Source organism: Benincasa hispida, chromosome 1 (genome assembly GCF_027475165.1).
Source record: "Benincasa hispida cultivar pf3 chromosome 1, pf3_genome.v1.1, whole genome shotgun sequence".
In the NCBI taxonomy this organism is placed as follows: domain Eukaryota; kingdom Viridiplantae; phylum Streptophyta; class Magnoliopsida; order Cucurbitales; family Cucurbitaceae; genus Benincasa; species Benincasa hispida.
Genome location: NC_143478.1, coordinates 68,958,050 through 68,979,501, shown reverse-complemented (window position 1 = coordinate 68,979,501; position 21,452 = coordinate 68,958,050). Strand labels below are relative to the sequence as shown.

Here is a 21,452-nt window from a genome sequence, read left to right as displayed (position 1 = left end):
GATTCGACATTAACTAATTAAACTCCTTTAATTATGTTAATGAACATTCATTGATTGTGGGTCACTCCACTAAGGACCCATAGCTGCACTCTTTACACTATAGAATATTTGTCCATGGATTTAACCAATATAGTAAGTTGATCCTTCACGAGTAGTGCGTAATTACAACTAGGTCAAATTATCGTTTTACCCCTGTAATTGCCTCTTACTTCTTAAGTATTACTGATCCTTCTAATGAATAATCTATTTATGATCCTACCGTAAACCAAGTCTCTCTCGGGCCAATGAGAGGGCAAATATCCTTTGTTCAAGACCTGAAATCAACACTTAAGAGAACTACTCATCTACTTACCCTAAAGGTGGAGGAGTGAATTTCATCTTGTGTATTAGTGTTTCCAACTCCCTACTCTGATGATTCTCCAAAATGTGACGCTTACTAAGTCAGCGACTCAGTCACCCTCATTCATAAAAATAAAAAAACTGCCCTCGACAGAAGTCCATAACTCACTCAGGATTGAAAACGAGTTACATGGTTATACTACAACAAATATTAGTTTCAGTGATACAATGGTATAACTAAATTGATACTGGAGAGTGAAAAATGTGTGACAAATATGAAAAATGCACGTTTTTGAGAGAAAATACGCAGATTTTCAAACATTAGTATTTTATGACAGCTTTTTAATTTCACAAATTTATGACATTTATTAACTGTCATTAAATGAAATAATTATTATAATATTTTAAATAAAATATATGAGATTGAAATAAAAAAAGAAATCCTACAAAACCATGCAACCCACACCCTTTTCCTCTTCCTCCCCCCAACCTCTCTCCCACCTTCTTCTCTCTTCCTCCACTTTCTTCCTCAAACTAACTTTTACCGCCGTCTCCACCACCACTGACGTGGCGTTCGACTTGTTCTCTCTCTTTGTCGCAGGCACCTCGCCATTTCTTTTGACAAGCTCGATCGCTTCCTCGCCGCAAAAAACTTCTGACAAGCCAACGACGAGACTCGACGGCTTTCGATCGCCCTCGCCAGCAATGGTGCCTATAAACGAGGTATATCAATTCATCACCATCGACGACCTGAAAGCCATTGATGATCTTTGGCTGAAATAGAGACACCTTAAACACTTTTACCCACTCTCAAATCGACTTAAAATTAGTATTAGGCCCACCTTAAATGCTTTAAAACTATAGATTTAAGCTTGTTCGAACACGAATCAACAAGCGCTCAAGCCCTTTTTGTGAACTTCAATGATAATCCTTAAAACCTTTCAAAATTCAATTAATTGTAGTTTAGCTTCTAATGTTTATAACTTTTCTATTTGTATCTTTGGATTGAGAATGAAATAAATTGAACACTTTTTAGTCCGTACCATATTTGTTTTGGTGAGTTTTAGGTAGTAGAGTTTTGTTTAGGCCTTTCCGAACTCAGTTCAAGTAATATAGATTGGTCTCTATCCATTGATACTCTCTTTATTTGAGGATTCCTGTAGTTTGAATAATGTTTTCAAACTAAATTTTGATTCTAAAATATTTTTCATTGTTGTTTAGGAGCAATTAGACACTTTTAGGAGTAATTTAAGTAAGTATATAATTCTACTTGTTGGGTCTGTTTGTTGTGTGCTTGCAAATTTTGCAATTCAATTGTTCAACGTAATATAGATTGGTCTCTATCCATTGATACTCTCTTTATTTGAGGATTCCTGTAGTTTGAATAATGTTTTCAAACTAAATTTTGATTCTAAAATATTTTTCATTGTTGTTTAGGAGCAATTAGACACTTTTAGGAGTAATTTAAGTAAGTATATAATTCTACTTGTTGGGTCTGTTTGTTGTGTGCTTGCAAATTTTGCAATTCAATTGTTATGATTTAAACATGTAGCATTTAACTTCTCTAATGTATGCCATAAGATTGAAGTCCTCACCAATAGGTACTTCTTCTATCTTCTACATTATGTTTTCCCTCTCCATCGATTTATGTGTTGATATTGCAGATTAATATAGTGTTTTTCGAATTATTGGATGCCTAAGTAACACTAAAGAAATTTGTGTGTTTTTTTATTGTTAGCTTTTAAGAAAAACTACTAGTTTGTAATGATGAAAAATTAAGAAAAATAGAGAGTTGCAAAGCACAATCGTGTTTGTCCTGATATATGAAGTCGAGTCTCATATGATTGATGATGTTGTGTTGACTTTTTGGGACGATAAATTATTGTTTATGACTTCTACTGAGTTATTATCTGGAATAATTTTCATTACATTATTTAGTTTAGTTGCTTGAGTGGCAAAGTGAGACGTAGGTACTTTTTAGTTTACTTTGAGAGTGAAAGTATTTCTTAGACATTTTTAAGGACTTTTTACATTATTTTCTTAGTTAAAGTGTCCCTTAGGCATTTTTTAGGAACTTTTTGTGTTGTTTTAAAAGTCAAAATGTGACTTAGACACTCATTTAGAAAATTTTACATGGTCTTAAGAGTCAAAATGATACTTAAGCACTTCTATGGAACTTATTAGGTGTCAAAAGTGACACTTAGACACTTTTTAGTTCGTTTAGAGAGTGAAAGTGTCATTTTTTATATTTTTTACGGACATTTTAATTGGTTTTGTGGCACTTAGGAATCTTTAGTTTATTCCGATTACCTTTTTCTCTAAGTACATAATGTTATATTATTTCTTCTCGAAACTGTTGTTTAGGTTTCCTCGACATATTTATCAACCCTTGCTTCTGTAACTTCGTAAACCAAGGATTATGGAAATTCTATATTTTTAGTCTTGTCATTCTCATGTATTTATGTACTTTTTTTAGTGGAGGGGGGAGGGGAATTCAAGGATTTAAAGTGAGTTATATATTTTACTTTGTTAAAATATATTGAGTTACACATATGCACTAATAATTAGTTAAAGTAAATCAGGTTTCTCTCTTTTTTGGCTAGGGATAAAAGAACCTTGAGGTATGTTCTCTTACATAAATTTAAGTAATTGTTTATAGTTATTTTTCATGAAAGAAATAGTTTGTACCATGTAGAAATAAGCTATTTCTCGTTTCAGTTTGTTTCTAAATTGAAAGTTTCATTAAGATATTTATTTCCATTGTATACTGCTGAATTTTTGCGACTTTTGTTTGATTTTTATTTTCCATTATAGAATTATGTGAAGGGATGATTGGTCGTGTATTTGTTCAGTTTCGCAGTTGCTAAAAATGGAAGGAAGAAAGTACACTCTCTACTGTTAATCTTATTTGGAATGACTTCCAAAGTTGGGGGAAAAGCTAGAATATGTTTTTTTACTAAATTTGTATACGTTTTCATTTATGTAGGAACAATCTTTCTTGGAAAGAAGGTGGTATCTTAGTGCATCTGAGACTGTAGGCTTCGATCTAGGTAAGTGTTCATACATCCCTATCAAAACATAGAGTTTACTACTGTTTCGAGATTGAAAGTGAGGCTTCTTGGTTCTTTTTAGTTTGTTTCGAGATTGAAAGTGTCATTTTGACATTTCTTAGAAAATTTTTACATAGCTTTCTGTTGTTTGTCAAGACAAATGCCTATCACTTCTGCAAACTATCATTGGCGAAGTAGCTTTCTTCTGTTCTTTCAAGCTATGATGCGGGTATTGTCTAACTTAAAAGATAAAAGACAAACAAGCTTACAATTATATTAACAAATTAATATAACTATGCAGACATGGTTTGGGGAACCATCAAGGTAGGTAATACATATATGCATTCACAAGTCCTTCAACATTGTAAAGAAGAAGAAGCCAATTTTGGAAGGTGGTCAAGGTAGGTGAAGCTTCTTTCCTTAACGTTGTAAATTACCTTTAAGCTCCTTTCAAAACACTTTTAAGTTCTATATTTTAATTTCAAATCTTAAAACACTAGAAGAAATTCGGGCTTTAATCGACATTAAAGGGCTTTAATGTCGGTTGGCAACCGACATTAAACACAATGTTATTAAAGCCCTTTAATGTCAGTTTTAAACCAACATTACAGGGTTTCAATAACACCAATAACACAGCCTTCAATATCGGTTGCAACCGACATTAAGGACCTCAACCGACATTGAAGGTCTTTAATGTCGGTTGCAACCGACATTAAAGGTCTTTAGTGATTAAAGCCTGTCGGTTGCAACCGACATTAAAGCCTGTTTTTTTTTTTTTAATTCTTAACCGACATTGAAGCCTGAATCTGTCCGTTTTTTAAAAATTCCATTGCCAAATCCATTTTTTTGGTCAAATAAGTTAAAAACGACATTATATGTCTCGTGTTGGGTCAGGAAATGTCCGTCATTGTTTTATATTAAAAAGTATAAAAAAATTTGCATGGCGAGCCCATCAATATTTGTCTTCCATCTATGAATTTATCCATAAACAAGAATCAATATTTCCAATCCATTACATATACTCATCAATATTTGTCTTCCACCTATGAATTTATCCAGCAAAATTTGTAAAACAATACCAGAACCAGACTTTCATAGAATACAGCTTACACCAAAGCCATCATTTCTCTCATTCACAAATATCAATTAGTACTAATTCCATGAATACTTAACACCAAATACCCCATGAACACAAAAAATATATTATACATAAATCTTCCAATAATAAACAGATCATGTCTTCCACCTATGAATTTATCCACAAACAAGAATCACAATACCAAAACCAGACTTTCATAGAATACTTACACCAAGCCATCATTTCTCTCATTCACAAATATCATATTAGTACTAATTCCATTCACAAAGATCATGGTTAGATAAATTTACATTCATTCTAAGCTAGCATTTACATTCTATTGAGACAAAAAACAAGAATTACATCCTTACACAAATCGGCCAACAAAACTTGTCTATTGGGTCCGAATTACGTCGATCTCTCCTTGCATATATGCATCTTTTGTATTGAACTACAAAAAGGGAAAAAAAAAGATAAATTCAACATAAGTTTACGTCCATTTATTAAATTAAAGCTAGTACTATAAAAATAATAATTTATGTACGAGACTAGTAATGGGAATAGTAGGATTATGCACTATTTCGTGTATATACTGTTGCACATAGTACCCGCATCCTACAGAATCTAATTGATGAGGGCACTGCATATAAAGAAGTTGAAAACAATTGTTAAATTGTTATAAAGAAGTCGAATGAACATAAATTGTTAAAAAATGAATGCAAATTTACCTTTACAGGTTTCCATTTTGGAGAAGACCGATAGTGTTGGAGATTGTGTTTTGCTTGTCATGTTTTCAATCCACTAAATAGTTTAAAAACATTAGTTAAACATAAATACTTCAATTAAGAGCTAAGAAAGTTCAATTATAATTATATATTTATAACACCATGAAAATCCTCTTGAACCTTACTTCGAAGAGAGTCCAAAACATAAACACAATTTTCTTGTAGATTGATTACAATCAATATCCAATGATAACTATAATAAGCAACAATTTTGAAATATTAATACGTGTATAATGCAAATTAAAAATAACTTAAGAACTTGTATCTACTTGCCCTGTGTTATATGGAATGAGGACTAATTGGTCTAAATTAGCCAATTCTAGTTGATTGGCTAAATTTCTGGATTGGATATCTTAAGACTTTACATGTGGCGATATTCTTGCTTGATCAATTATAAAAAAATTCTTCGTAATATCACGACCACATTCATCCCAAAGATACCTAAATAAAGTAAAAGTTATTATTTATCAACTTGAAACAAAGTTTACATGAGTGAATCTAGATGAGTAATACTTACGCAATGTATGTCAAAATATACATGTAGCTTATTTCAACCATATTGCAATATTGGATCAGATCATGGCGGCCTAAATAAATAAATTTGTCTCTTCCAAATATATGCTCGTCCAAAGTGATACGGATCATGCCTACATCGTTCATGTTATGGATGGCATGTCTGTTCAATAGTTTGATAGTACCATTAGCGTTAGGCTAAAGCTCTTAATTGGTGAATGGCCCTACCATAACCAAAGTTACAAAAATTGAAAGTAGGAAAAATAATAAATAACCAAACTCATATACTGAAAAGAAGACATACTTTTTTCTCGTCAATCATAACTACAAGTTCACGAGGCCTTTTTACGAAGTTGCCCATTGCTTACTTTAAGAACTCTATTTTACCCTTCATAGGAATTGGTATAGGCAAATCTTCTCCAATGACAATGTCAATCAGAACTTTAACAGTTAAGCATGACACGTCATCATCAAATGTTGTGGCTACTGTAACAATATTATCTACAGTTTCTATAGCCAAGTGGCATGGTGTCCCCTTAATAAATTTAAATTAACTTATGTCATGCATGGTTAAGCACGTACAATATGATTAAAATTTAAAAGTCACAACAAATAAATTACCTCCAAATCTTCTTTAGACATCTTCTCAGTATCTTCTTCTTTAGACATCTTCTTAGTATCTTCTTCAGATGCACTTAGCGCAACACTTCCAACAGATGATTTGGACTGATAAGATTGTCTGATGTGAGTTCTTTCTCTTGACACTTTACCATGTCGAACATTTTTTTATTAGAGTCTCCTTCAATTTCTTGGCTCATAGAGGACTTTGGTTTTACTAATTTGAAATATTCAGAATGAGAAACAAAATCACCCATTCCTCTAACACGTCCCCAATGTTCTTCCGTACCCAATGCTTCGGTGAGAACATCTCCACCTTCATGAACTTCAGCCAATTTATCCTGTAAAACATATTAAAATTTTCACACAATATCTATATCATCTTAAACTTATATATATGTCATCTTAAATTTTGCATAATATATACTTACAATCCGATTGGCACATTCTCAAGTAACTTCATCAAAGTATTCATTATTCTTTCCTTTTCTTACTTCTTTCCATAAAGTCGCTTGATAAGAAGGGTCATTCGATAGGTTCTACATGAACATACATATTTAATTAACATAAACATATTAGAATAAAAGATTTAATTTAAGTTGAATAACTCACTAATTGTCAGACCCCGCCTCAGATTACTCTTCTAATCCGGATGGAGTGGTGACTGTAGTAGTTACCAACCCTTTTGCTGGCACTTACTGCCTAAATAACCTGTTAAATAGTTTCAAACCCTAAAAAAATATATATCATCAATACACTGTACAATTAATTCAGAACTTAACACATTTATATTACAGGGTTTTGTAGCATTGTTCATACATGACTCTTACAATTTAGTAAGCCCCAACTAGAATACTAGTCACTAGACAGACACATGTTTACTAACTAAATACAGGTTTTCAATTAAGCTTCCTTCAACCTGACTCTTTAAGTGGCAGAGTAGCATTAGCAAACTCTTTTAGGAACTGACCGCTACCTAGGAAAATATTTGAAAACATGAGCTAGATGCCCAGTGAGTGACTAACATTTAAGCATAACATTTATATATTAATTTCATATTTAATCTAAAAGCTTTTCCTGAAATATAAACTTGTAACTATTATTCATGACATCATTGACATCACATAGCATTTTCTAGCTTTGCTAGACTATCCTTGGTCTATTTGTCTAGAGTGGCCCTTTTGCTCACTCCTTATCATTCTTTACCACATTACTACTTAACTGGGAAGGAACTCTTTTTGTTCACTTCCTACAATCATAATTTGCATTCTTAGTTGAGAGAGAACCTTTACTCAATCCCTCAACATCAATTCATAGCTAAAGTGGAGTGATCTGGATACTACCAATAATAACTTTTCATTTATTTGTATAATTCTAGTTTAAGTACCGTCGTACCTTAGTTACTATTGTTCAGATACCTTCTCCGTGTACTTCAATATCGAGCTGCTCAGATACCTTTTCCATGTCCTTCAGTATCGAGCTTTTCAAATTCTAAGACAAAGCTTCAGTACCTTCTCCATGTACTTTAGTACTGAGCTATTCACTTTTTAGTCCATGCTTCTGTACTTTCTTCGTGCACCTCAGTACTGAGCTATTTATACTTACTTGCATATTCTTATCTCTTAATAACTTAGTTGCCCAAATACAATCCATACTAACGCATCCTCATGGTCATTGTAAAGCATAGCATAAATATAACAATCATGTGAGATGCGTTGCTACATAGCTATTTGAGAATAATTGTCATACATAGCTTTCAGTAAACATACATTGCTAAACATTCATAAGCTTAAGCAATTTACTTCAAACATTTAAAGCATTTAGAGTCACTCACAGTCTTTGGCAATCTCTTTCAAGTATATGCTTACTGTGTGTTGAGCACTTAGCCAAATTCTTAGGCCTTAACTTGACTAGGCAACAACTTCCTTACCATGCATCCATGCCTTGCGTCCAAACATTGCATTAGACGTTTAAGCCTTCTATGTGTCCAAGCCTTCAGTTCGTGCCTACTACCCATCGCATGGCCTAACGCATAGCAATCTTTGCGCCCATCGCTTGGCTTATGCACCCGTCTGGTGGCACATCGACGCATGCCCCATGCGTTCATCCTATTGCGTTTAACACTAGACTTATGCACCCATCTGGTGGCACATCGACGCATGCCCCATGCGTTCATCCGATTGCGTTTAACACTCGACTTATGCGCCCATCTGGTGGCACATCGACGCATGCTCTATGCGTTCATTCGATTGCGCCTATCGTCCAACGCAACCTTGTGCTTATGGCTAATATGTGTTGCATGGTCTGATGCTTCTTAGCACATCCTTGCGCCCATTCAACCTCCAACGCATGTGCTCATCATCCTTGTCAAGCCCTTAAAGCTGCTTGCTTGCTCAACCCAAGCAGCTGCCTGCTTGCTCAAGATTCCGGATTTAAATTATAATTTTAATAACTAATTTTCTAGGCCTTTCCTCAAGAAATTTCCTTCTACAAACATTCTCTAAATTATCTTAGCAAGTTTAACTTAAAATTTTAGCTTAGAATTCCTCCTGTTTGTGCCGAAATCCTCAAATTATCAAGACTGGCCCAATTTACTCGAGAATTCGACCTCCAGCCAGATTCTTCATACTCCAGCTCGGTTCTGCTAGAATCTCCTTCTGGCATATCAACCTCAACAACTAGACATACTTAGGGTTTGAATGGCTCTGAAATTACTTCATTTTCTCGAGTGAATTTCTCTAACCTTTTGCTTGAAGTCGTTCTTCTTCTTTTAAACTAACAGCTGCATGCTTTCCTTTTAACAATAGGCTGCCACCTCATGCTTAGAGAATAATGTCAGACCTGAGTATGACAGCTGGCTTAACTGATCAATCTCCAAGATAATCTTTTCTTCTTGGCTATTAACGCAAGGGTTAGCTCCCAGGCCAACGCTTGCAACCACATGGTCGTATACCTCCTTCTTAACGCATTGCCAAATCTAGCTAACGCATAGCTCATCTAGAGGCTTTTGCGTCCCTCCTTTGGTCGCCCACTTCTAAGCCAACGCATGTCCTAGCCCACGCATAGCTCTTGTCATATTAACCATGCGTTAAGCCTTCCTCGCTTCGTAGCATAACACCAATGCATAGGCTGCATAGCACCAACGCATAGCACTTTACCAACGCATAGTACCTTACCAACGCATAGAATAGCACTGCCGCGTCCATCGCATCCATCGCAGCATATCATCGCATAGCACTGCCGCGTCTAATGCTGCATGCATCCCTCACCGCATGCCATCCCTCGCCGCATGCCTCGCACCGCGTCAAAGCATGCCCTCACCTCACCGCATGCCTTTGCACTGCATGCCTTCAGCTACTTACCAATGCATCATAACTTTCGCACATGTGTTCACCTTTGGTACCAACACATAGCTTATCCTTGCCTTCAACACTTAGCCTTTATAAGCCTTGGTTGCTTCACAGGCAACCTCATGCGTCCACACTTCTCCATCAATGCATGTTTACACTTTGCTTTCATACTTAGCCAAATTTCCTCTTGTTATATTATCTAAAATTCACACATCTAAGTATTTCTAATACTTAGAATTTTCTTCTACCATCTTCCCACTTTCTTTATCTCCTTTCATAATTTTACTTAACACGTTTGTTACTTACTTTTGTAGGAAAAATAGAGTACGGGGTTGACACTAATTCTTGGGCAAGATTCACATAGCCCTTCCGAGAAATGTGGTGATTATATACACATTTCGCAAGTCTTTCTGTATGAACACGACTGATTTTTTGTACAGCAAATCTAGTTGAAGTTACCTATCAAAACAATGATAATGTTGACATGTAATTTATTGTGAATAACTTACCTTCCATTTTTCACTCAATCGTTCATTGACGAACGATGTCCAATGATCTTGCTCTATATGAGAATATTGTTGGGGTGGAAATTGCAAGACCGAGGGTTTACCCTTAAATGGAAGTATGAACTTTTGAGTCAACGTTGTTTTGAAAGTCCGAAACTTCCTAGATGCAGACATTAGTATACAATGTTTGGACTTAGAGTCCACATTGAACGACATCTGCATAATGAAAAAAGTAGTTAAACAATAAACTAATAAACTACTATGCACATGAATTAAAAGTTTAGAAAACATACCACTACACAATAAAAAAGTTTGTCTTTTAAATGGTTTGGAACTTTTTTTCCAAGAATCATACGTTATAGGAATTTGTTGTCGAACACAAACTCCTATAACTCTGCATCTTCTTTGCTCCAGATCCAATCGGTTGTCCATGTTCATTATAATCGATGGTCAACCGTTGCCCAAATGTCTTTATTTGTGCTAACTCAGACATTGTAGTTGGGCCACGTGGTATACTTATTCTGCTATATTTTTGTGGGATCATATTTTTATCATCCTCGCTGCTACTTGTTGAAGTTTCCATGTCAATCTAGGAAAGAAAAAAAAAACATTACTCACACAAAAAACATATATTCTTAATATTTAAATACATATAACCATAGTAAATGACATACCATGTTTAATACATTATTTATCAACCCATCGACCCTCACAATCATGTCTAATGTATGTGGATGTTATATCATCAATCTCAGTAAATGTATCAACATTGGGCATTCTTTGCACACCTCCATAACCACACTCTTGTAGCATATCTCCTATTTCATCTTCATAAAAATCATCCTCAATTTTTCGTTGTGGAGATGTTAAAACAATTGACCAACCCGAATTTGCGGGGTCTTTTACATTGAACACGTTTTGCTTGAGAGACTAAAATAAATGGGTCTGATTTATGTCCAATACGATTGAGGTCCACAATAGTAAACCCAAACTCGTCTGTTTTGACTCCAGTTCTATTCTCAACCCAATTACATTTGAATAAAATAAATGATAATCCATGATAGTCAAGCTCCCATATTTCTTGTATTACACCATAAAAGGTCATATCTGACATGATGGGCCTTTTATCCTTAGCACTAGAGACTTGCATTGTGGAAGCCGTTATACTAACTCCACTATTCTGAACCCTCCTAACATCATCGCGATTCTTTGTGTGATAGTAGTAACCATTGACCACATAACCAGAATATTTTGCCACAGTTAGACAAGGTTCATTAGCTATCCATCTCAAAAAAGAAGATATGAAATTTTTGAGAAATTTGAGAGCTAGTGCAACCTACGATATATTTCATAATATTTTAGTAGTTAACATTTAATTATACATGTAATAATAGGTCTCTAGAGATTACCCGTGTGGACAACCACCGACTAAATGTACGATTATGCTCTTCTTGAAGCCACTTTCTACTTTTATTTTTACCAGAATTGAGCTTAGACAAAATATCATATGTTGCCTATTATAAATGACAAAGTTAGTAGATTATTGAATAATCAAGTAACCTAAAACAAAAATAAGATAGAGATCTACATACTTGACGTAAGGAAGCACATCATTTACATTTTGAATGACATAAAGATGAGCTTGATCCAACTCATCCTTAGTCGATCTGATAAAAGAAGCAGCTTACAATGCTCTATCAATGTTTGAATTCACTTTTTTTGTTGATGAGTTTAGCCCAATAGAATTAACACCAGATACGAATTCAGAACAAAACTCTATAGTCTTTTCAACAATATAATTTTCTCCAACAAATCCTTCTGGTCGATTTCTATTTCGTACATAAGTTTTCAACACTTTCATGTATCGTTCAAAAGGATACATCCACCTCAAATAAACAGGTCCACAAACTCAACTTCTCTTACGAGATGCACTACAAGTTGTAACATTATTGTGAAGAATGATGGAGGAAAATACTTCTCTAAGAGGCATAAAGTGACAACGATATCCTTTTGCATACCCTTTAACTGAGATGAATCAATCGCCTTGCAACATATAGTATTAAAGAAGAAGCATAGGCGAGTAATTGCAAGTCTTGCATGTTTGGGTAAAATATCACAAATGGCTACCAGTAATAATCGTTGCATAATAACGTGATGGTCATGCGACTTAAGTCCGTAAAGTTTCAAATCTGTGAGCGACACTAAACTTTGAATGTTTGATGAATAGCCTTCAGGTACTTTAATTTCTGATAGTACCTTACAAAAGCTCAATTTCTCAGCTCGTGTTAATGTATAACATGTGGGAGGTAAAAAGACTTTTTTCTCTCCTACTTGAGGGGCTAACTCTATCTAATATTCAGTTCCACTAAATCTAATCGAGTCTTTATTCCATCCTTTGTTTTACCAGGAATATCAAGCAATGTGCCAATAAGATTTGTACATACATTCTTTTCAATGTGCATCACATCTAAACAATGTCGCATGTCAAAATACTTCCAGTATTCTAACTCGAAAAGAATAGATTTTTTCTTCCAATAAGTTGAAGTGCTATCTCCACTATTCTTTTCTTTAATACTTTTCTTACCAAATGAATATTGATACTTATTTTTTCTGCAAGAATTTCTTCCCCACTCAATGGTTTTGGACTAAATTCTAATTCTTGTGACCATTAAAAGCTTTCTTTTGTTTCCTATATGGATGATGGCGGGGTAGAAACTTGTGATGCCCGAGATATACCATCCTTTTCCCTTTTGGTAAATAAGTGGATGAAGTATTCTCTCCACATATTGGACATGCATGATATCCTTTAATCGTACAACCATACAAGTTACCATACGTAGGAAAATCATTAATGGTCCATAATAAAATGGCCTTAAGCATGAAACATTGTTCTTCATATGCATCCTAACATTTTACCCCATCTTTCCAAAGTTTTTTCAAATCATCTACTAGTTATAAACATCTATGTCCTTTTCTGGTTGTTTAGGACCAGATATTAGTGCAGTCAACATAAAAAATTTTCACTTTATGCACAACCATGGAGGTAGATTATACGTCACTAACATCACTGACCAACAACTCTATCTACTACTAAGATATCCATGTGGATTTACCCCATCTGTCGAAAGAGAAAGACGAAGATTTCTAGGTCCTGACCCAAACTCTGGCCATAAATTGTCTATTTTTTTCCATGATAGGGCATCTTTGGGATGTTTTAATAAACCATCTATTTCTTTATTTTTTTTTAGCATGCCACATCAATAAACTTGTTGTTTCTTTACTTCGAAATATTCTTTCAAATCTTGGAATTGGGGGAAATACCACATGACTTTTGCTGGGATATTCTTAGCCCTTTCGTTTAAATTTTTTTTAAGCTTCCATCTTGACATATGATAACTTGTAGAAATACAAGTTATTGTGGATCTTAAGTTGGAACAATTAGGGCTTTTAATGATAAAATCTCATCATTTTTAGAAGAAACACATGGAATTACTCAAACATTATCAAACTCATGCAAAAGAATGTTTATTACTAAAGTACTGCGACACTAATGCATTATATTGCAGGATTTCAACAAGAGCTAACGCATGATTAAGAAGTGTCGCAGGAAAAGTCTAACGCATGGGCCATGCGTCGAAGTGATTCAACACAAGGAAGATTCATTGATTCAGGCTGTTTGTATCAAATCACCATTTACAAGTATGGGCACCTGCAGCAGGCGGCGTCTGAAAAGCATCTGAGTGTCAGGCGGCTGACCAGGGCATGGACTTTAATGCTGTCCATCATCAAGCTGGAGAACACCAATGCCTATAAATAGAAAAAATCTCTCCAGAGTTCAAAGTTCATAAATTCCAAGTTCTCACTCTTAGTTTTAGTCTCAGTGTTAGCTTAGTCTTAGTTTTTGATCTTTAGAGTTGTGCTGTGGTGCCGAGAAGAGGAAGAGGGAAGAGAACTACCATCACCGCCGATCAAGGAGCGGAGGAAGCCGAGCTCGAGAGAGACACTTCGTCCAACTCTTACACAAGTAGTTGTACACAACTAGAATTGAGCCAAAGAGGACAAGACATTGTACTCTGCAACTTGACTCAGTTCATTTCATCTTATTTATCGCTTTCATCCATTCATCTGATTAAGTATTGCTTTTGTAAAGACAATCTGCTTCTTTATAAATTCACATATTTGATCTATCACACTTTGTCATTGTTTATTTCTTGTTTATGTTGGATGCATCTATACTTCATGAAAATTCTTAAGCCAACTAAAATTGGTAAAAGCATCTTTAGCTTAGACTATTCGAGAGAATAAATAAGTCAGCATCAAGTTAGAATGCCTAGCACATCTAGAGATAGATTAATTGGTGTTTTATTGCATCTCGTGTTTGACTTATACATCCTAGAGATAGGTTTTATATATTATTCGCATTAAGAAGTGTTGAATAGAGCCTAACGCATAAACAAAGATAAATAAACCATCTCATTCATCACATTCTAGTTCGTGTGCATCCATCTTAGATCGACACATACCACTTGCATTAAAATCCATTTCCACACGACCCATCATTCTTTACTCAACCCTTTTGTATCTTCTTGCACACACACAACACCTTAGCATAAATAACACATTTCTCAATACATTTAGGATATCCCTATAACAGCTACAACGCAAGGTCTGCCTTAGCTTAATCTGAATCCCTGAGTTCAATCCTGGACTTACCAGGAACCTAAATTGTATTTATACTTGGATCTAATTTAGGAAAACTTGAACGTCAATAGAGGAGTGTCATGCGATTTGTTGCACATCTCTAACGCATCAATGCGTTACGAATACATCAACGCATCATTCATACTTTTTCAAATTATTTTATACAATACACTCATAGCTCGAATCACGATAGCAACGAACAATGTACCACAAATGGGGCATACATTTGCATTAAAGAGTTCTTTTCTAAACAAGCAACAATCTTTTATACATGCATGAATCTTCTCGTACTTCATTCCAAGAGTACCCAACATCTTTTTGGCTTCATAAGTAGAAGTTGGAATTTCATTAGGACTAGGTAATATGTCATGAATTAATTCCAATAACTCAGTGAAATTCTTATCGCTCCATCCAAATTTAGCTTTTAAATTATATAACTTTACCAATATAGATATTTTGGAAAAAGTTTTACAATTTGAGTACAATGGTTTCTTCGCATCATCTAATAATTCTTCAAAATTATAGGATTTTCTACTAAAATAGTTTTTGTATGCAACCTCAAACATTCCAATTGTGTCATCAACATCAACATCATCCTCATCAACTTCGTATCTTTCACTAGTGGACAAATTTTCGTTGTTTCTCTTAATCGGTAATGATTCACCGTGAAAAATCCATGTCTGATAACTATGATCTATACCATTAAAAAATAAGTGTTCTCTTATTTTGTTCACATCTAGAGTCTTTGCATTAACACACTTCAAATATCGACCCCTAAACCATACTCAGGCTACATTCTATTCATTTTCATCCATGATTTATCCATGATTGTAAAATATGCAACTTAATCTACAATAAAATAAAATAACAAGGGAAAATTTAAAAGCATAAAATTATGATTATAAAATATGCAATATCAACAAATTTAGAACAAATAGACTTTTATGATAAGCATCTTATAAATATTACCTTGTCCTTGTTATTAATGTTGTTATGAAGTCCTTTTTGTGTTGGGTGCACCTTCTCCACTTGTCAACCTTTAACACGTCCAATGCAATCATCCTATCTTCCTTCCAAATCCCCAAGAATCAAAATTTAGCCTTACACGTCAAACTTGAACCTAACAAATGAAAAACTTCACTCAAAATCAAGTTTTGAATCCAAACAAATATCACAATAAACCGTGTCTTTAGACCGTGTTTTGTATGAGTCAATATCAAGGACTCAGTTCATATCAATGAAAAGAAAAGCCAAAAAAACAAAAACTCAGCAAAGTTCAAAATTCCATCAATCCAAACAAATATCACAATAAACCGTGTCCTTAGAGTTAGACTCTTTCTATAAATACTTCAAGAAAAGCTAACAATGAATACAAAACAACGATAACTAGCATGAGAAGCAACATGATGTAGTCCCTAAACATCACAATGTATTAGTTCAAAAACATAACCAACAACATGTTTATTTGATGCAAAATACAAATGCTTTTGGTCTAGCCAGTGGGCATACATCACAAGTAGTTGGCAAATATGAAACATTGTCCAAAACATACCATCCATGAGATAAGCTAGCCTTGCCAATTGCGGTCAAAGACGACTTGTTCTAAAGAACACAATTGTTACCATAAAATTTAATAGTAATAGTAATTGTTGTGTTAATGCACTAATGAAGCTGAGATTGAAAACAAAAGCAAGAATATACAAAACATCAGTCAAGAAAATATGTGTAATGAGACAAACATCCCCAACAAAATCCACGTGACATGAGAAACATTAGGCAGAGAAACAGAAACCCCAACAAAATCCACCTGAGATTGAAACCACCGGACGGACGGTGAAATTTATTTTGTACCAAACGGATAGAGTTCGACGGACGGACGATGGAATTTGACCCACTAGCAGTTTTGTACCCACAGAGACCGACGACAAATTTGATGGAGATCAATGGAGATCGACGGACGGACGGACAGTGAAGTTTATTTTGAACCAAACAGATGGAGTTTTATGGACGGATGGTAGAGTTCGACCCACTGGCAGATTTATACCCACAGAGATCGACAGCGAACTTAATGGAGATCGACGGACGGACAGACGGTGAAGGAGATCGACAGACGGGCGAGCGATCGATAGGGTTTGCGTAAGAGAGAAGGAGGCGGCGCACAAAGAAGGGTTAGCGTAAGGATATCGAATTCGGATATAGGGTTTAATTTTTTAATAAAATAAGAAAAAAAATTACACCTTTAATGTCGGTTTAAAACCGACATTAAAGCCCATCTTCAATTTCGGTTTAAAACCAACATTAAAGATCCGTTTTTTAAAAAAACCGACATTATACATCCGATTTCACTTTTTTCAACCGACATTAAAGCCCGAATTTCTTCTAGTGGAACTATTATGTTTGTAGCCTTGTTTTGGTATTAGACTCATTTAAACACTTTTCAGTGGGGTTGAAGCAGTGGCAACATGAAAATGTGAGTTGAGAGATTTACTTACCTCGTTTTGTTATGAGCACCGATTAAGATGCATATCATGCACTAAAAATTTGTTAAAATAGATTATATTGATCTCTGTTTTACTAGGGTTGGAAGAACTCGAGGTATGTTTTGTTATATGATTATCTCATTTTTGTTGATTTCTAATTTTTCTTGTTTATTTCAACACTTAACTTTTTTCTTCCCCTTAACCCAGTGAAGACAATTCAAAGTTCATTGAATTTCTTCGACTTGAGTTGGCAACTAGATCGTTTTCACATTTAATCTGTAAGTACCAAATATGACTACCAAATATTTTGATCTTTATGTTCTCTTTATTCCATCGATATTTTTCTTAGATGAGAAGCAAAAGGGTATTGACATAAAGCTATGTGAGTTACTGGATCTTGTTTTAGTATCTCAGTTTCATCCTCAAGTCAATGCATTTGTTGAATACTTGAAGGTGAGTGTCACCTCATATTTTTTCGTGTTTTAATTGAGCAACATTTACATTTACGTGCATGGTTTATTTGACACTATAGTTAACTCCAACACTGCTTTAGAGTACTTCTAGGTGTTTAATAGTAGCAGTAGCACTTCGTCTAAGAGAGTTACATTCTTGAGTTATAGCCTTTCTTTACCATACCTAATAGACCACACTGCCTAGTGTTGATAACTGGACTTAACCATATTATTAGTTGTTATTAGTTGTAACAAGTTTTTGCTATTTTTTGTTAGTTGTTATTAGTTGTAGCAAGTTTTTGTTATTTTTTGTTATTTTTGTTAATATCCTCATTAGTAGGTAACTTCTCCTTTTTCTCCTTTATTGTACATCTATATAATGTATCTTTACTGTCATTAAATAAATGAGAGAGAAAAGTATTATTTACTTTTGACTTTTCAACTTACAATATGGTATCAGAGCGAAAAAGTTCCCCAAATCCCTAAATTTTTCCCCATTTCCCCTTCCCGCACGAAGTCAAAATGGTTTTTCCCGAGACATCTCTTCGTCCTCTGGCCGATCCATCTTCCTCAGCTGATTTTCCGACTACCGGGCTTCCTCTTTCTCATCCCGATCAGTACACTCCCTACGCTCTTCATTACAATGACACTTCCAATTTTGTTCTTGTTTATGAATTTCTCACCGATGACAACTACGTTTCTTAGAGAAGATCGATGGTTCTTGCCCTCTCCATCCGAAACAAACTTAGTTTCATTGATGGTTCTCTCCCTCGAGCCACAAGTGATCTTCTTCCCTTATGGATTTGCAACAATAATGTTATTGTTGCTTGGATTCTGAACTCTGTTTCTAAGAGCATTTCTTCAAGTATTCTCTTCACCGAATCGATTCGAGCAATCTGGCTTGACCTTCAAGATCGTTTCCAAAGACACAATGGACCTCACATTTTTCATCTCAAACACGAGTTATTCAGCCTCAAGCAAGATCAAGACTCTATCACTATTTATTTTACTAAAATGAAGAGTTTCTGGGATGAGTATGTTTCCTATCGCCCTGGTTGTACATATGGGCAGTGTACCTGCGGTGGCATCAAATCCATGGAAGAATTTCTTCAATTCGAGTATCTCCTCTATTTTCTGATGGGGCTAAACGACAGCTTCAACCATACTCGTTCTCAGCTTCTTCTCATGGATTCGCCTCCACCTATTAATAAGGCTTTTTCATTTGTTGTTTAACAAGAACAACATCAATCCCTTGCTAATCCCCTTTCTTCTACTGTTACATTGGCTATGTAGAAGAATGATAACCCTTTGCAATAGAGTCATCACCAGCCCTCTTCAAAGAAGACTAAAAGTCTCCCTGTTTGCACCTATTGCAACATCACCAGTCATACTGCTGATAAATGCTACAAACTTCATAGATATCCACCAGGCTATAAGCATAAAGGACGCTCAAATCAGGTTCATAAGCAACATCCTTCCTCCAATTAATCGCTAATCCTATTGATTCTGCCTCTTCCTCGTCCCTTGCTCTATCTGGGAATATGATTACCAATGACACTCTTCGGCAACTTCTCACTATGCTGCAATCCAAGCTTAATATGGCCAAGGCTGAAACTGATTCAGTCACACATGTAGCAGGTAATTGTTCTCAAATTCTCTCTAATCATGAATGGATCATTGATTCTGGGGCTTCTACACATATATGTTTCCAAAGGCATTTATTTCACGATCTCCTGCCGACTAGTACTACTGTTGTTCTGCCTAATAACACAAGAATTTCAGTCTATTTTATTGGCATCATCATACTTTTTGGGTCACTGGATCTTCATCATGTTCTATATGTTCTAGAATTTCAATACAACTTACTTTCTATAAGTGCTTTAACATCTGATGGTAATGTCTTTGTCCATTTCTCCACTGATTCTTGTGATATTCAGGCAAAGTCCACTTTGAAGACGATTGGCAAGGGTAGGTTGCGTGATGGTTTGTATATTGTTGAGCAACCTCACATCAGTATAGTACCTTCTCATGTTATTACTGCTGCTTCTTCAAATAATTCTTCCTTATGGCATGCTAGGCTTGGACATCCATCCCTATCTCGATTATCTGTTTTGAGACATGTTTTACATCTTGATTCTGTTTCTCTGCATAGCACATTCCCTTGTGATATTTTTCCTTTAGCAAAACAAAAGAAATTGTCTTTTGATCGCATAATAATAGATCATCTGTTATTTTTGACTTGATTCATGCTGATATTTGGGGTCTTTTTTCTGCACTACTCATGCTGGACATAAATTTTTCCTTACTATAGTAGATGATCACAGTCGTTTTACTTGGGTATTCATGTTAAAATCCAAGTCTGATGTTTTGAAGATTATACCTCAGTTCTTTTCTTATGTTGAGACTCAGTATAATAAGAAAATCAAAGTGTTTCATTCTGATAATGCTCCTGAACTTTCCTTTGTTGAGTTTTTCCTACAAATAGGGGTTTTACATCAATATTCTTGTGTGGACAGACTAGAACAAAATTCTGTAGTTGAATGTAAGCATCAACATTTGTTAAATGTTTTCAGAGCATTGTTCTTTCAATCCAGAGTTCCTCTCAAATTTTGGAATGAATGTGTTTTGACTGCAGTATATCTTATTAACATAACACCTTCACCTATTCTGGGTTGGAAAACACCTTATGAGTTGTTGCAGGGTACTTTGGCTGATTATTCTCTTATTAGAACTTTTGGGTGCCTATGTTTTGCTTCTACTTTGTCTCATGGTCGATCCAAGTTTACTCCACGAGCTGTCCCTGCTGTCTTTATTGGTTATCCACCAAGTATGAATGCTTACAAACTTTTTGATATCATTAGTAACAAGTTCTTTGTTTCCCCCGATGTTGTTTTCTATGAACATTTATTCTCTTTTCATAAAGTGACCTTGGAGACTGAGCAACCCTACCCTTTTCAGCATATTGTTCTTCTTATAGCCCCAGACATTGATTTTTCAACCCACCCTACCACTGCACCCTCTTTACCTTCCACTCCCATTGATCCTTTTTCGTCTACAAATTCTTCCCATCCATTCCCTGTTCGGCCTCCTACAACTACATCTTCAGTTTCTTCACCTATCACATCCCCCTCCCTTTCCATTGATCTTTCATCTCAGCAGCCTTCCCCTTCTTCCAACCTAAATACTCAACCCTTTGCTGCACCTAGAAGGACATCCAGACCAATCAAACCCCCTTCCTACCTTAAAGACTATCAATGCAGCCTCACATCCCAAACTTCTCTTTCCAATTTTTCTACGCATCATCCTATACACTCATCTCTTTCTTATGATCACCTCTCCCCTGTTTTTCGTACTTTTTCCATTGCCATCTCTTCTAATTATCAACCGCAATTTCATCATCAAGCCATACCTTATGACCATTGGAAGACAGCTATGAAGCTTGAATTGCAAGCTATGGAAGACAAAGACACTTGGGAGGTTCTTCCTTTCCCTCCATCCAAATATAGCATCGGTTGCAAGTGGGTGTATAAAATCAAACATCGTGCTGATAGTTCCATCAAGAGATACAAAGTCCGGTTTG

The 21,452-nt window shown here is 35.2% G+C and overlaps 1 protein-coding gene across 1 annotated transcript; it reads left to right on the top strand.

Annotated features, from left to right (window-relative positions):
- The first annotated feature begins 16,933 nt into the window (after positions 1-16,933).
- On the top strand, positions 16,934-19,105 carry LOC150038668 (uncharacterized). Its single transcript, XM_090314094.1, has 3 exons — positions 16,934-17,054; positions 17,770-17,873; positions 18,578-19,105. The coding sequence occupies exons 1-3, from the start codon at positions 16,934-16,936 to the stop codon at positions 19,103-19,105; spliced, it is 753 nt and encodes a 250-aa protein (XP_090170220.1).
- The last annotated feature ends 2,347 nt before the right edge of the window (positions 19,106-21,452 follow it).